The sequence below is a fragment of the Montipora capricornis genome, chromosome 2 (genome assembly GCF_036669925.1).
Source record: "Montipora capricornis isolate CH-2021 chromosome 2, ASM3666992v2, whole genome shotgun sequence".
NCBI classification, from domain to species: Eukaryota; Metazoa; Cnidaria; class Anthozoa; order Scleractinia; family Acroporidae; genus Montipora; species Montipora capricornis.
In genome coordinates this window covers 4,249,830-4,267,329 of record NC_090884.1, presented here as the reverse complement: position 1 = coordinate 4,267,329, position 17,500 = coordinate 4,249,830, and the positions used below count along the sequence as shown (strand labels likewise).

Sequence of the window (17,500 nt, the reverse complement as noted above, 5' to 3'; positions counted from 1 at the left end):
TTTATGCATTCGTCATTGATCAATCAGAAACGCGATATTGTGTTGAGCATATTAGAAATAAGTAAAACAGCTAAAATCATGAGTAAGATCCCAACTTTCTGAACAGCCAAAAGCTAAAGTGATGCAAACTTAAAGAAACATTGCCATTACCGTAACATCTGAGTGATAGGTTCTCCTAGGTACTTCACCAGCCACTCCTTTATAGTCTCCCTAACATTTTTCCCCTCGTGGCTACTTTTCCACTGATTATCAACTTCCACAGTGATGTTTGAATAAAAATCTTTCTCCAGCAAAGGCTCAACATACCATTCTTGCAAAACACCTTCGTAACATGAAAGAAAACATTGGTTAGGTGTCACATGCACTTTAAATTGAGTCAACATCGTCACAAAAGTCGTCATTCCCTTCGATGGCCACAAATGATCTGGGTGGTCGCTGAAAGAAGGCGGTCGCTTTTCAGAGGACAGGCCAGACATATTAATTTCAATATTTTTATTACAATCCCGGGTTTTCGGTGCCTTTAAAATGAATAAAACTTATATGTCTTAGATTTGGACTAAATAAAACTGAGCATCACACGACCGCGCGCGGGGCACAAATGTTGACACCAGGATTCGTATCCCTGCGCGGTCATGTAACATCCTCTATTTGTCTTGCTTTTCGAAGATAGCGAAGAGAGTTGTGCACATTACGCTTGATGAACTTTGCAATCTTATGCCAACTCTTTATACTACTTATACCACTATTATGCCCTAATTACAGCGCTCCACTATAATTAAGTATGGATTATTGACCCAGAACGATGAGATATTAAGTGATATATTCCCCTCACGCCGAGCCCGAAGGCGTAGCCCGAGGGCTGGGCACGAGGGGAATATCACATATCACATATCCCCGAAGTCAATAAAAAGCTTATTTGTCATTTGGTAAGGTTTTCTACCATAAAAAATATTTACATTATTAATTCTCTCGAGGATTAGTACGCACATATGTAGGATTAGTAACGGGTGTGTAAATCACTCAACAACGTCATGGGTGGTCATGCGTTTGTGTGCTCCGCTATTTTTGTTATTACTTGCTTTTTTCTAAGGCCTGTGGCTTTTCATTATGGCTGTTCCGTTTGCAACCAACCTTGCGTCTCTTCGGAAGATGTTGTCAGTGACTCTCAAACACGTTTCTGGGTGTATGAACAAGAAATTACGCTCTCCTACGAACCACGTGGCGGCCATGTTGATTTTGAAAGGTTAAGACGCTCGAGGAGAAGGAGCTTTCATCCGGCTAGAGTCAGCTACTATTCAAATCAGGCTTATGCTACGTTTAATTTGGAGTATTTATTGCCCTCTGGCGACATAGAAGCTAATCCTGGACCTCAACATGCAGTTGGGTAAGCTCGGTATTCTAATAAACAATCGCCTGAGTCAATTATCCGCTGTCTCTCTTTAAATGCAAGATCAATTTGCAACAAGCTTGGTGAACTTCATGATCTTGTTAGGACTAAAGGCGTGGATGTTGTAGCTATTACTGAAACTTGGCTCCATCAGAGAATAATGAATACTGAAATTCTCGACTCAAATTATGTTATCTTTCGTCGTGATAGACAACAGGGTGTTTTGCATACAGTAACGCAGATGGAATCAATGCAGAGTAAAATCACCTCATTCACACCAGTTCTAACGCTTGTGTTCTGTTAGGGCGTTATAGTTTATAGAGAGTTGCACACGTCGTGTTTCCCCACGGATGGCAACGGTAAGTGGACCATTTCTTGGCACCATCACAGTTATATTGATACGTATCTTTTCAGTACAAGGCTACAGTGCTGGCACGCGAAATGTTCGTTTTACGGTTTCCTTTCGCAATAGTAGATGCTCTCCTTTCACCCACTTCCCCAATCCCCACTCGATTTTCTTCGCTCGTTTTCACTGGGAGCCTGGGACAGACTACTGCACTGCAGGCTATTTCTGTGATGTTCCGGAATGTTCCATGTTCTGGCTTATTTAATGCCCCTCTTATCTTAGATATGTTTTTTAGAATGTTCTTTAAATTTTGGTTAATCTCAGCCTAAACGTTCCTAAAAAAGGTTTCATATGTATTTATTTATATCTTAGAGTGTACTCGCTTGCATAGCAACTTAAAAATTCAATAATCATGCAGAGTCACAAAAATAACAAAATCAATGAACAGGATATACTACGAAGCGTCCTTACAGAGACGATTCATTAAATGATTGAATATCATTTGTTGATTGACAAGACAATTTACTCCGACATGTCAAGATTGTTTTTCGCCCTGAGGGTCTTTCAGGTTTTTTGATAAAAACGAATTCCAAATCGACCAAAGCTATGTAAATTAAGTGCTGTATCAAGCGCACACCACCTCCTTTCTTTAGTCACAAGTGCAGACTCACGCGTACGCGTATCGCAAAAAACAAGAGAAACCGCAAACTTAAGCCGACACTTGCTATCAAAGGTGATGAAAGAAATCATGCGATTTGAAAGCGATCTTATAGCAAGTCGTTCATAAATGTTGTTGCTATTCAAGGCAGGTGCACAACCGTGGAAATAAAGACCAGTGAAACACCATTTCCTTTCGGACAATAGGACAATAAAGATGCAATCCTTAACTGCCGAATGCAAATATTAAGAATTGAAAGTCCTTTCGCTTGAATTAATCCCAATAATTTTTGGGAAAATTCGCCACTGGTAAACTCGCCAATAAGTGGGCGATGCCTTTGGAAGCGGAGAGTTGTCGCAGTTTGATGGCATATGCATCGTGATGGCGAAACTTCGCGGTGACGAAAGGACCGTAATTGTTACCTAGATATCTGGATGTCGCTTACCTGTCTCGTTGAATAACGACACATTCAAGTATCTCCGTTTGATCGAGTCGAGACCGGCTTTGCACTCTTCCACGCTCCGAACCATTCCCCTCCGAACGCCCATTTTCACATTCTCGATGTACTGCAGGATTCCTTCCTTGTGTGTTTTCAGTTTGGCTTCTATAAGATCCACGTCTTTTGCGTTAAAAGGTTTGTGGTAAAGGCCTATGCCGTTGTATACACCATAGCCGTGATAACAGATCTCCTGCCAACAGAACAAATTGGGTCCCAACATCCAATCGCCCGCATAGTAGTTTGCATCGTAGGGTTGGCCGAACATGTGTTGGAGGTAGTGTTTGACTTGAGCCAGCGCTTTGCGCTCTCTAGGTTTCAACTTGTCTGAGCTGATAACTGTCTCACTGATTTCCTTCAACAAAGCAAGAGCAGCGTCTGTGCGTTTCTTAATCGTAGACGGCGTTGGATCGTAGGCAACATATTCCTGTTTGACTCTTGGATCGTCCACATCTGGATCGTAATAAACGTCATAGGGGTGAAGCTTGTAATACGTCTCCTTGACACGACTCAAAAACCCAGGAAGTCCAACCTTTTTCGCTTCATCTGAAAACGCGCACCCAGTATTAGAAGGGGTACTAGCGAACGATTCCTGGCACCGTTTTTTGGATGAGGAAACAGCAATCAATATAATCCCCACAGTTAGAATAATAACAGCCACTGCCAATAAAACAAGTACAGCAATTTTTCCTCTTCGATCGAGACGTCTGAAAGTGACCGGATCTTCTTTGATCATAAATTCCTTGCTCACTGCTGGCTCCATAGCCGTAACACAACTGCCTCTAAAAACAAGACCTTCTCAAGCCGCTTTGCAGTGACTGTCCCTGCCTTGCACGCAGTCCTTCCACGTGACATGGCAAATGATGATTGACAGATCAAAGGCCGTACATGATATAGGTGAAGAAACGAAACAGCCAGGTTAGACTTACCCTCAAAGAAGTCTGACATTTCATTCAAGCTTATTCAAATTTCTGGCTAAATTTCAGAATACCGCGCCACTTATTTGCATTTCATTGAATAAGAATAAGCTCTATTGTATCGAGTCTCATTCTTCAAAAGATGCCACATATGGGAAACAATAGTGGTTAGCTGTGGCGGGGTATTCTGAAGTTGCTCATTTCTTATCATTTTTTCGTGGTTTGATGAAATTAAAGCATAAGTGGTTCCGGTAAAAGCTATCGTGTTCTCATTTTACATGGAAAAATGCTAAAAATTCCGCATCAAGCAACCCCGGCAAGAAATGATAGCCATAGTGCAGGTGTGACTCTATTGCTATAAATAGGTTTTTGCAAGCGACCAAGACGAGCCTGTAATCCTATAATGTCACCATTCATTGTTTTGGAGACAATTCTTTTGATATGTACAATTTGCCATTCACAGAAGAAAAGACTTTTGAAGCAAGCAACCGTGGACAATCTTCCTGTCGGTGTACGTTGTATCAATGGCTTGATCTGAGATTTGATTTTAGTGGTGTACTATATATTTCGGCTGGCCAAACTAGCCTTCTTCAGGTACTATGAGAGTTTACATTGAATTGCTTCTATGTACATATATGTAGTAAATGGATGTTGACGTAATACTGGAACAAAATGTGATAAAACATGGCAGTTACAGTAAATTTGAATTTAAAAAAACGTTTGTTTCGGCGGCCAATACATGTAGTCCACCTCGCAAAATACCATAATACCCTTTGTGCGTGCCCTTAAATTTTGCATTAAGTGTTGTTTCCAGTTTCTCTAGGGACTCACAACGGTCCAGAGAGAAAACGAAAACAGTTTGGGGGGACAAACAAAGAGTATAAAAGGATTTTCCGAAGTGGCCTTTTGATCTCTGGTTGGCACATCAATGACATAACAGTGAGTATCGTATACGTAATTAAGGAGCGTTGTTTCGCAATCTGAAACACGATCGTGTCGATGCCACAGCAGCTTTGCAGTCTTCCACGCTGAGAACCATTCCCCTTCGAACGCACATTTTCACGTTCTCGATGTACTGCAGGATTCCTTCCTTGTGTGTTTTGAGTTTGGCCCGTCAGTCTTGTTTTGTTCAAGTTTGTTCATAAATAATGTAATGTTTAAAAAACGAGCAGCAGTGTTTTATCGGGGTTTAAAAATACGAGGCGTAGCCGAGTGTTTCTAGACCTGATAAAACACGTGCTCCGAGTTTTTTGAACGGCTTCAAAAACATTCCACAAAGAGCGTGTTCCTCTGGACTCAATTGTGTGAGGTGAATATTAGCATACAAGAAAAACAAGCTATGCCAAATTAGTATTCTTTATGTAAAGAATAGTAACGAGGAGTGTTTTATCAGGATATAAAGCTCATACACGAGACGTTTTATCGATGTTTTGATAGGCTGCTAGGGTCATGAATTATTAATGAGTTTTTTAAATATTTCTTTTCCCTAGTTCCCTTCCACAAGAAAGCCTCGCGAAATCAGCCATCGCAAAAAAGGGTTTTTTTTTTCTCAAAAAAGTATTGAAAGTTACGGGGAAAGCAATACATCATTCTAAAGCAAAGAAAATAAAGCTTTCCAAAAACGTGCAACTTAATTTCTTTACAGAGAATTAAAAGAAAACATAAAGGGAAAAAAAAAGAAAAAATTATCAGAAAAATCAGTTTTCCACACGAATTTGGCCATTTTAACGTTGATTACGAATTTTTGGATGCAAAATAAAAATCTTCCTCATTTTATCTGCTTTATTTGACGGAAAATTGATCGCGCACGAATATTTTCGGATTTTTTTAGTTATCCGATTAGCGATAATGTGTAAGTGCTAAATTTGCGACCCGTTGCTAACGGCAACGAGATAGATCACATTACGAAGAATTAACCTCTGTTGTCCAAAAACGGGTGACCCGAAAACACTGATCCCCGGTCGGTGGACCCCCCTACGGACCGGTTCCACGGACTACCCATATGGACTCCCTCTACGGATCACCCAAAAATTACGTAAAAATTAAAAATTAAAAAAAAATGACTCACGTGCACCGGTTGTCTGGATAGACCAGTCGTGTCGGCGAAATAAATCTCAACCATTACCCTGAGCAAATTTTAACAAACTCAGGCTCGGGTGCAAGGTATATTTATCACATATTGCTACTTCCTTCCTAACCCTAAACCAATAATAACCAACTTCAAGAGAAAACGAGGGGACAGAGAGGGAGGCCCTCGGTCCAGCCCTTGGGATATGTCATGTCCACGAAAGTTATTTTTAGACGAGCGGAAGTCTTTGTTCTAGCGGAGGTCTATCTTCCGAGACGTCCGCATGCAGACCAACCTCGGTCTGATGTTTCAAAGAAATAAATGTTCATCAGCCTTCCACGTGCGCCGCCATTTTCTCTTTTCACTAAGAACCTGAGAGCGAGGCAAGACTGCATGCGCACGTCTCGGAAGACAGACTTCCGCTAGAACAGAGACTTCCGCTCGTCTAAAAATAACTTTCGTGGACATGAAATATCTCGGCCAACGCCCTGAGCCTCCCTCTCTGTCCCCTCATTTTCTCTTGCCAACTTCTATGTGTGTTCATTTGTGTTTTCTTTCTTTCCCTCCGCCATTGGGTTCGGATACTCGCCCCAGGCTTCAGGAATCTCTGTCTTCCGAACAAAATGAACTTAGTTTATCAGTCTCCGGTCCACCACAAAGAAAGTGAAAACCCTTAAATGACAATGACCACAACCAGGTTTCCTGAGACTTCGAGACTGAGCACCCCAGCAAACCATTGTTTTAACGAAAACCGCTGGTCAGCAACCTGGTTATGGTCATCGCTGTTCCAAAGAAGGTGGCAATGTGTGAAAAATATAACTTGCGCCTATTTAAAAGTAGTCAGTTAAATTTGCGTTGCGTAAGGGTTGAGATTTCGCCGACACGAGTAGTCTATCCAAAAAACAGGTAAGTCAAATCTTTAGTTGTTATTTATTTTATTCATTTAGATTTCTATGTAATTTTGGGGTGGTCCGGAGAGAGGGTCTATAGGGGTAGTCCGTGGACCGGTCCGTATGGCAGTCCAAGGACCCGGTCCGTTGGTGGCTCCACGGACCGGGGGTCAGTGTTTTCAGGTCACCCGCCAAAAACCACCCAAATTACCAATTGTTCGACGGCAAATTCATCCCAAAGGATAAAACAATTCGCTGGACATGTAACCAACGTAAATATGTGAGATTTGGAGCGAAAACAAGCGAATATATTGAGCGAAAACACAATTCTCTTAAAGGTGAGGTAATGAGACTTCTTAGGACTAACTCTTCGAAGACAATATGATTTGAACAGAGCCTTGAGGAGTTCAAACAACGCCTGAGAGAGCGTGGCTCTCCAAACACAACCATAGAAAGGTTAGTAGCTAATCAATTTTATGAGCAATCATAATTTTATTGTGAATTCTATTGTAATTGGTGGTAATTCAATTGAGAGAGTCCTGACATATAAGTTATTATAGGTGTTTATATAAGTAAAACATATCGAGAAACGGGAAACAAGAGGCTTTACTCTCTAAGGATCCTTAAGCAATGTGGTGCACCCCCAGCTTCATTAGCAAAAATAAGACACAAACAGCAGTGATAAACATATTGAACTTTTTCATTTTGATAATGACTTGACGTTTCGTATGTGCTCTACATACATTTTCAAAAGTAACCGTTGAAATTTAAAACAGCTATTTATATATAACAAATCGGATGAGGGGACTGGAACCTAGATTAAGCAAATACTTAACAGTAAAATATATAATAATAATAATTATAATAATAATAAAAACAGAAAAGATTAATAAAGCATCAGCTTTTCACTTCCGACGTTGACGTTGAAAGCTGGCTCAAGTTCTTGAATAAAGAAGATGTTTTGAACAAAAACAGACAACATCAGCATAGCGATCCAGTGTCTCCAGTTCCTAAGAAAGATATTGTTATCCTACTTCCCTACTTAGGTTTGCAAAGCAACCAAGTCGCTAAACGCCTGAAATCTTGTGTGTACAAATTCTACTCTTGTGTTAACCTTAAGATTGTTTTTCAGAGCACTCGATGTATAAAATCTTTCTTTCCTTACAAGGACCGTATTAATCGTTCACAACAATCCAGAGTTATTTACAGAGCAAATTGTTGGGATTGTAATGATTTTTACATCGGTAAAACTAAACGGCGGCTTCACGATAGAAAAACCGAACATTTTAAGGCCCTAGCTAAAAATGACAATACTTCAGCCATTGCTGACCACGTCAAGGCCACTGGACATAACATCAAGTGGGATCATTTTGATATTTTAGCGAAGGGCAAAACTGACTATCATTGTAAAATAAAAGAGACCTTCTTTATTCAAGAACTTGAGCCAGCTTTCAACGTCAACGTCGGAAGTGAAAAGCTGATGCTTTATTAATCTTTTCTGTTTTTATTATTATTATAATTATTATTATTATATATTTTACTGTTAAGTATTTGCTTAATCTAGGTTCCAGTTCCCTCATCCGCTTTGTTATAAATAAATATCTGTTTTAAATTTCAACGGTTACTTTTGAAAATGTATGTAGAGCACATACGAAACGTCAAGTCATTATCAAAATGAAAAAGTTCAATATGTTTATCACTGCTGTTTGTGTCTTATTTTTGATCAAACTACGATGGCCCAAGAACAAAAGTATTCATTAGCAAAAGTTTATACAACTGTTGTTTGTCCTATCCTAGAATACGCTGCCCCCGTGTGGCAAAATATACCAGATTTTCTATTCCTATAAGATAGAGAGCATTCAGAAAAGGGCTATGCGCATCATTTTTCCTTTAATAAATTACAATGAGGCATTAATTGCACTCAATCTAACAACATTAAGTGAGAGGCGAACCCATCTGTGCCAGGTTTATATTGATAGACTCCGGAATGAGAACCACCCCTTACACCTTATACTCCGGCCCCGAACGGGAGGAGTTTGTTCACAATTACAATCTCAGATCTGGCGTTAGTCGTATCATGCGTCCTTCTTGTAGCTATATATATAGAACAATGCACACGCAAGAGTTTGTCACCTATAAGTACATTAAGTAGCTGGTATTGATTTATAGTTAATATAGTTGTAGTAATTATTACTTCTTATATTCTAGTATTATATAATACTGTATATAGCTGAGTAATTCAGCCTTATACTATGTATATTGCTGCAATGAGTCTTTAAATCAACTTTACTTTACTTAGAGTTCATCATTGGTAATGTAGAAGCTATATAAATTGTTGATCAGTTGAGCTGGAGCAACGTGGTTTCAACCAGGCGGGATCGGGATGAAAATGCACATTGCGGCGGGATGGCGGGACGGAATAAAAACTAGCGGCGGGATGCGGGATGCGGGATGCGAGATTGAAAAAGCCTATTTTGGAACCTCACAATGGGACAACAAAGATGCGATCCTTAACTTCTAAATGCAAATGTTAAGAATTGAAAGCCATTTCACTTGAATTCATCGCAATAATTTTTGGGAAAATTCGCCACTGGTAAACTCGCCAATAAGTGCGCGATGCGTTTGGAAGCGGAGAGTTGTCGCAGTTTGATGGCATATGCATCGTGATGGCGAAACTTCGCGGTGACGAAAGGACCGTAATTGTTACCTAGATATCTGGATGTCGCTTACCTGTCTCGTTGAATAACGACACATTCAAGTATCTCCGTTTGATCGAGTCGAGACCGGCTTTGCACTCTTCCACGCTACGAACCATTCCACTTCGAACGCCCATTTTTACGTTCTCGATGTACTGCAGGATTCCATCTTTGTGTGTTTTGAGTTTGGCTTCTATAACATCCACGTCTTTTGCGTTAAGAGGTTTGTGGTGAAGGCCTATGCCGTTGTATACACCATACCCGTGATAACAGATCTCCTGCCAACAGAATAAATTGGGTCCCAACATCCAATCGCCCGCATAGTAGTTTGCATCGTAGGGTTGGCCGAACATGTGTTGGAGGTAGTGTTTGACTTGAGCCAGCGCTTTGCGCTCTCTAGGTTTCAACTTGTCTGAGCTGATAACTGTCTCATTGATTTCCTTCAACAAAGCAAGAGCAGCGTCTGTGCGTTTCTTAATCGTAGACGGCGTTGGATCGTAGGCAACATATTCCTGTTTGACTCTTGGATTGTCCACATCTGGATCGTAATAAACATCATAGGGGTGAAGCTTGTAATACGTCTCCTTGACACGACTCAGAAACCCAGGAAGTCCAACCTTTTTCGCTTCATCTGAAAACGCGCACCCAGCATTAGAAGGAGTACTAGCGAAAGATTCCTGGCACCGTTTTTTGGATGAGGAAACAGCAATCAATACAATCCCCACAGTTAGAATAATAACAGCCACCGCCAACAAAACAAGTACAGCAATTTTTCCTCTTCGATCGAGACGTCTGAAAATGATCGGATCTTCTTTGATCATAAATTCCTTGCTTAGTTCAGGTTCCATAGCCGTAAAGCAACTGCCTCTAAAAAATAGAAAGTCAAAGACTGCATGTGTCAACTGTTTTCACAAAGTCAGTGGTGTTGAAACAATCACAGATTAACAATTTTTAACATCACTTATCATCACTACAAAAGGGATTCGTAAACAATATTGCATGCTTTCTGAGGGAAGGGCTGTGTAAGATTAAAAATTGAAGCGCAGCCAGGATTAGGCATATTAAAATACAATAAAAAACGTTCTCTGGCTAAAAATTTTTGAAAAAGAATATAAGCTTTCGGCTGTCGATCTACAGCCTTCCACGGATAAAACGTTGAATGTAAATTAGTGAAATATATACAGAAAAGGCGAGATAAAAATGATAAAAAGAACAAATCTTAAGGCATCCTGCCCTGCCTCGCGACGAATACGATTAAAAATTGAAGCGCAGCCAGGATTAGGCATATTAAAATACAATAAAAAACGTTCTCTGGCTAAAAATTTTTGAAAAAGAATATAAGCTTTCGGCTGTCGATCTACAGCCTTCCACGGATAAAACGTTGTGCCTATTAAATGGGTGTTCTTGTCCTTGCCGGTCCGATCGGTTGCAAAAAGATCCAAATGAGAGTTTTTCAAGCAAAAACGTGAGGGTCAAGGCGAAACGCCGGTAACTAAAGGTTCGATAAATGTTCGATGCGTATGTAAACAAAAGGTTTCGAGGTGGGTTGAAGGCAAAAACTCGCCGATCAGATAATGTTGACGGCAAATATCTTGTCGAGTAAAGCCTGGTTTCCATACAATCTGCAACGATCTGCAATCGGTCTGCGAAACGATCGCCGATAGGTCTGCGCCACGTCGCAGACATATGGAAACATCTGTCCCCGGCGTCTGCGGCGATCTGCGGCACATGGTCTGGATGATCGGGAAAGTTTAATCTACATAGTTTTACTTTCCCGATCATTACGATGCTTCCGACTAGACAAGACAAGACAACTTTATTACATTTTTGCACATAATACAGTAATACAGTAATAACACAGCACATAATAAACAGCACATAATACAGTAATAACACTAATAACACATAATACAGTAATAACACTAATTAGTAATAGATCATATCATACCATAGATCTTTATGTACCCTCGGATTTTTAGAGTAGCTTGGTGTAGCTAATATCTCCGAGCATTTACCCTCCCAACCATGATACACCACAGAAGACATACCACAACACAGGGAACTACATGACCTACTCTTTGAGACATGTGTGTGGGTTCTTTTACGTCCAACAGGATTATGAACATTGAAGGGTTGTGAGACGGGACCTCCGGCTTATCGTCCTTATCCGAGAAGACTAGAGAGTCTAACCATTTGCAGATGTAATTACAAAGGCAGCACTTTCTCCTCAGTTATTTAAAGACCCTGAGTGTTTGTCCGGCCGGAGTTGAACTCACGACCTCCCGAGTGACAGCCCGGTGCTCAACCAACTGAGCCACCGGTGCGCGGTTAATACAGTAATAACACTAATAGCACATAATACAGTAATAACAGACCTGGCACCGACTAAAGCCTGGTTTCCATATGATCTGCAACGGTCTGCGACACGGTCGTAATGGTCGGGAAAGTCGAATCTAGTTCTAGTCTCCCGACCCTTACAAATTTTCACGATGTCGTTAGTTGTCATTTCCCCTCTAACAACTAACGACATCGCAAAAATTTGTAAGCCACAAACCCGTCTAAAAAACGGACACAGTTTGCCTTCCGATTGCGCAGAAAAGACGAGGACAACTGTACGTAGAGGTAAGTGAAGTTTATTTGTACATTTACAGCTTACTTTAGCATTTATAAGCTCTAAGTATATTTTCCCATACAAAGTCTATATAAATCGTACACCGCGCTTGGGCTGCCTGTGCGGGAAAGAATGTTAATCGTTCGTCGTTTTCAAAGTAAAACAACGTACTTTTTAGCCAAGAAACGTCCGTCTTTGGTTTTTTAATTTTCTTGTAACATTTAACTGAATATTTACATTTCATCTGTCGGGTTCCTGAGAAACGAATCTATTTTGACTTCAGGTTGAACTACTTACACAATCGCGAGGTTGAGCGGCCATTTAATTGAAAATATAAACATCTATGAGATACAAAAACAGACTTGCGAATTATCGCAAATCACAATGCTGACAAGCACAAAAGCAGAAGAAATGGTTAAATAATTATGAAGTTTGTTACTATCTGAATGTTTTTGGATTAGAGTACAGAGTAAAGGAATATATTGTCACGCAAATGATGTAATTTCATGACACTCAAAATTCGCAAAAAGCGTGACTTTCATGTAAACAATCTTCGCACTAGTAAGTCGTAGCAATAAATTGGAGTAACCAGATAGTTAAAGAATATTGTTGGCTTCCCAAATAAACTTCAAAATCATTTGTCAGAGAGAAAAAAATCCTGTCTCCCCGCGTATCACATTTCAATGCACGTATGCAAATTTGTTAACTCATTTTCACCGTGTCCTGATTCCCGGGAAATTTTTTTTCTTTCAAATATTAACAAAAATATTATTTCTCGTCAAGCGTTGCATCTTTTGTGTTCAAATAACCGCTAGAAATAAAGATTTTTTTGAACGATCTATCCGTAGATATTTTTTCATAATTTAATATTCTCTGTCAAAATTTGCACAACAGTCAAAACAAAAATAGCAACGCGCGCAACAAATTTAGTCGCATTTACCTCTTTATCGAATTCTCATGCTTAACACAGGAATTTTTAGTTATTGTGAAAAATCTCTCTCAATTCGTTAGCAATCATCCTTTCAAATTTCAGAGAAATTGACCGGTCTGCGAATATTTTACGAGTTTTTTTCACTGGGATGTCAAAAGGCCAAGTGGATGTTATGCATAATCGGGCGATTAGGTTGCGCGTGTGACCCGTTGTAAATATTTTTTCACAAAATGTTCCCGAATCGTTAAGTATCACCACAGAAAACAAGAACATCATTCTAAAGGCTTATTCTACGCAAAAAGTAGGTTCTGGAGGTAATTTTGAGAGTGGAAATACAGGAATATAACTTTCGATTCAGAGAAACTTTTTCTAGACCGTACTTTCCCTTTAAGATTTTAAATATGTTGTCTCCTACATATGACACTCTAATGCCACGTCAAGTGAGGCTAGAGAACAATTATTTCATGAGTGACATCCGTGGAACAATTACGAAGACGATAACATTGCAATCCTCTCCAAGAAAACAATTAGCCTGCTTGCAGGTGGTAGATGTTGTGTCGCCACGAAACAGTATCAGACGCCATATTGGAAGAGCGTGGGATAGGTCTGGGCCCCGTGACAAAACGACGGGGTGGGGAGTGGGAAAAGTGTTTTTCTCTCTCCTCTCCCCGCCTCCCTCCCCTCGCTCGCTTTGTCGACCCTCAACCCGGCCCAGACCTAGCAGCGCGAATCCAAGATGGCGACCTCATTACGAATTCCGGTTTTTTCGACCATCCAACCGCCTGCGTGCAGGCTAGAAAACAATCAAATGCGTACGGGGCTAGCTCAAAGGTCAGACTTTTCCCAGCTCCGGCTGGAGCAGACACAAACACGTCTCTGCAAGACAGATATTCTTGAATTGTTTTCCCTGATAGTCGCGCAATTCGGAATATCCGGTGGCCTTAGGCCCTGTTTACAAGCAGGTAGGGTAACCCTAGCAGGAGGGTCAAAGATAGCCCGGGTTTACAAGCAAAATTTTACAGGTAGGGTTACCCTACCACCCGGGACAACTTTGCGTGCTTGGTAACCGCCAGCATGGCAAACACAATTGAAACCGCTAAAAGGTTGTCCCGGGTTGGCGAGTTGTCCCTAGCAGAGCGTTTACAAGGCAGCTAGGGTTATCCTAGCGCTAGGGTAACCCTAGCATTGAGATAGGGTTACCCTAGCGCCTGGGTAACCCTAGCTGCCTTGTAAACACGTCGTCTAGCTCAGCGACCCGTTTTTGGGTCGCTAAAATTGGCGCCAATCAAGTATGAAAAGTCCTTCGTTCCGCGCGCCATCTACATCAGAAGAACGACTTTTCGAAAGTCTAGAAGAAACATTGAATTTGATTAAACACAGGTACCCCACAGTACACGTACGTTCATTTCGACTTAATAGGGACTTTAAGATCTACGACGCGGTGGTCGACGACAACGCCACGAAACAACAATATCATTGGTTAAAAGAGGAAAAATAATCGTGTTGCACGTGCAGCACGCGTTTTAACACATAAACGTGCGGTTCTCTGCAGAACAACGACGTGAAATCACCAAATTTGAGGTTTTGACGACAACGTGAGCGTTCAAATGTGAATCTTTCGTTCTCTATTTTTGCTCTGAAACCGCTCGTACCAATTTATTTTTAGGATACTTCGGCCACATTGTAAGACGCGAACGAGATGGCCAAACCGCGAGAAACTTACGATAGTGCAACGTTATATTTTGACGTGACGTTTTCGTCGACGTCGGTGTCGTAGATCTTAAACTCCCTGATCAAAAACATAAAACAACCGTCACCTATGAAGATGTATGTTGTAGCATACAAAATGTCAAGTCAAAAGTAAAATGCGCTTTATCATTATGTTTGTAGCCGTTGTTTGTTTTTCGTTTTTTGTTTTTGATTAAGTTGAAATGGCCAATGACCAAGAATATTTATGACGTTCATTTCGGCTCTCGAAACGGTAGAAATCGACGTTTTGCTTTATAACCACACTAAGAGCCTGATGACAAGGTGACTTTCAGCCCGGGCTGAAATTTTGTTGCGATTACATGCTCAATCTCAGCCCAAACAAGAGGGTGTCTTTCAGAGCCCGGGCTGAAATCTCGGCCCGGCTAACCGGGCTAAATTCGCCATGTAATCAGGCCCTTAATCACAGTAAGATCGCTCAATGGGTTCTGACAATACTTTGTAACGAAATGTTTGAAACACGAGTGTGAGCTGTGCCCAAATCTAATTTCAATTGTCTACATAAGTATTGAATACATACGAGGGACTAACCTTCAGAGTACGTGAGAAAGGCCGCTCGAAAATGTCCCGAACTTAACTTACTTTCTTACTGAACAGAAGCGACGACATTGTGTCACTGTTGCCAACAAGACTTTCTCAAGGCGGTTTGCAGTGACTGCACCTGCCTTGCACGTAGTTCTTCCATGTGAGTTCTCAAATACATTAATAATTCATGAGTTCATAAGCCACTGACTGGTCACGCGGACAAAACCCAATGAAACACTACTAATGACTTTCAAACACGTGTGCTTTGAAATCAATCATTTCAAAGACATGTGGTTTGAAATGAATAAACGTCACAAAAGGATAAGAATGACAGAATTTCATTCACCCTCACTTTCCATCCTCATAATCACGCAGTCGATAGTATCATTCTTAATAACTTTCAATTACTCCAAAATGATCCCGAAACGAGACAAAAACGTAGGTAACTTTTTAGTTAGAAGCGCACTCAAAATTAACGAGTCACCCGGCAATTTCAAATGCGCGCGCTCACGATGCAAAACTTATCCGTTCACTCTTAACACTAGCAAAATATCGGGACCTAAGCGATCTATTAAGATTACCGATCGTTTCTCATGAACCTCCGGAAATGTCATTTATTGCATAACCTGTACGTTATGTAATAAATTACACATTGGCGAGATAGGTAGACGACTAGGCGACCGATTCCGCGAACACCTTCGTGATGTTGAGAAGAATGACAAAGATCCCTAACCACTCGAAACAACACAGTGGCTATCTGCGGCCTTTCCCTTCATCTAAATAGGACGGAAAGCCGCAAGAATCTGGAACAAAAATTCATCTTCCAAATCGGCACCCTTAATCCCCACGGTATTAACGAACGCTTTTCATTTAACTAATGTATTCCTGTTTTTCACGTTGTCCTGTTACCACCAATAGCGTAGCTCCTACTCTACTATATAAACTAGCAGTTCTCATTGAGAAGTGAGTGCTGCCGTTAAAGGTGTTTTTGAATGCAAATACGACAGTGAGAATTTCAACAAAAATATAACTTATTTTATTTGCAAAATGACATGGTTACATGTATGTTCTTTGAGTATAACAGGTGTGGCTAAGGCTTTTGTTGGGATTATGCTTGTAGTAATTGTTAAAAGCGGAAAAGAAATATATTGGTTAACGAAAACGGAAGGTGTAACGAATAACACTGTCTAACGCAACATGTCATAATAAGAGCTTTTTAACTGATTCTTAGGACGATTAGTGACACTTCCTTTTGTCTATCTAGCGCAACGTGGAAATAAACTAAATACTTGATGTAAGCTACATGTATAACGGCAATAACGGGTTCATGAACTGATCGTTAGAACAATTAGTGACAATGACATTGTGTAACGCAACGTGTAATAGACTATTTTTTGTTGTATACAAAAATTTGGTTTTATCAACGGAGTTGATAGTGTAAATTGGCCACCGTACAGAGATTCTAAAAGCTGACGTTTCGAGCGTTAGCCCTTCGTCAGAGCGAATCAAGGGATTATGGGTTACGTGTAGTTTTTATAGTAGAGTAGGAGCTACGCTATTGGTGGTAACATGGCAACGTGAAAAATAGGAATATATTAGTTAAATGAAAAGCGTTCGTTAATATACCGTGAGGATTAAGGGTGCCGATTTGAAAGATGAATTTTTGTTCCAGATTCTTGCGGCTTTCCGTCGTACCCAGATGTAGGGAAAGGCCGCAGATAGCCATGTGTTTTTTGGAGTGGTTAGGCAGATTAAACTGGCGAGCGACTGGCTTAGATGCATCCGTCATTCTTCTCAACATCGCGAAGGTGTTCGCGGAATCGGTCACCTAGTCGTCTACCTGTCTCACCAATGTACAATTTATTGCATAACGTACAGGTTATGTAATAAATGACATTTGCGGAGGTACATGTGAAGCGATCGGTGATCTTAACAGATCGCTTAGGTCCCGATATCTTACTAGTGTTAACAATGAAAAGACAAGTTTTGCATCGTGAGCGCGCGCATTTGAAAGTGCCGGGTTGCTCGTTAGTTTTGAGGGCGCTTCTAACTAAAAAGTTGCCTACGTTTTTGTCGCGTTTGAATGAAATAAGTGGAGGTTGCGAAAAGATTCTACCAGTCTCGGGATCATTTAGAATCTTTTCGCAACCTCCACTTATTTCATTCAAACGCGACAAAGACGTAGGCAACTTTTTAGTTAGAAGCGCC

At 40.7% G+C, this 17,500-nt stretch overlaps 2 protein-coding genes across 4 annotated transcripts in view; both read right to left on the bottom strand.

The window, feature by feature from the left end:
* LOC138038510 (uncharacterized) overlaps positions 1–3,741 on the bottom strand; it is a 20,771-nt gene extending 17,030 nt beyond the window's left edge. The window contains exons 1-2 of the mRNA XM_068884390.1: positions 2,837–3,741; positions 151–322 (exon numbers count right to left, since the gene is read on the bottom strand). Of these exons, the coding sequence (XP_068740491.1) occupies positions 151–322; positions 2,837–3,650 (986 nt within the window). The 5' untranslated portion in view covers positions 3,651–3,741. The remainder of the gene's footprint in view (positions 1–150; positions 323–2,836) is intronic.
* Positions 3,742–9,345: 5,604 nt separating this feature from the next.
* The window catches only part of LOC138038511 (uncharacterized), an 11,999-nt gene continuing 3,844 nt past the window's right edge, over positions 9,346–17,500 (bottom strand). For 2 of the 3 annotated variants that reach the window (XM_068884391.1, XM_068884393.1), the window contains exon 2: positions 9,346–10,325. In XM_068884391.1, the coding sequence (XP_068740492.1) occupies positions 9,470–10,306 (837 nt within the window). In that variant the 5' untranslated portion in view covers positions 10,307–10,325 and the 3' untranslated portion in view covers positions 9,346–9,469. Of the gene's footprint in view, positions 10,326–15,298; positions 15,438–17,500 lie in introns of those variants that run through there. The other variant, XM_068884392.1, reaches the window with a different exon arrangement.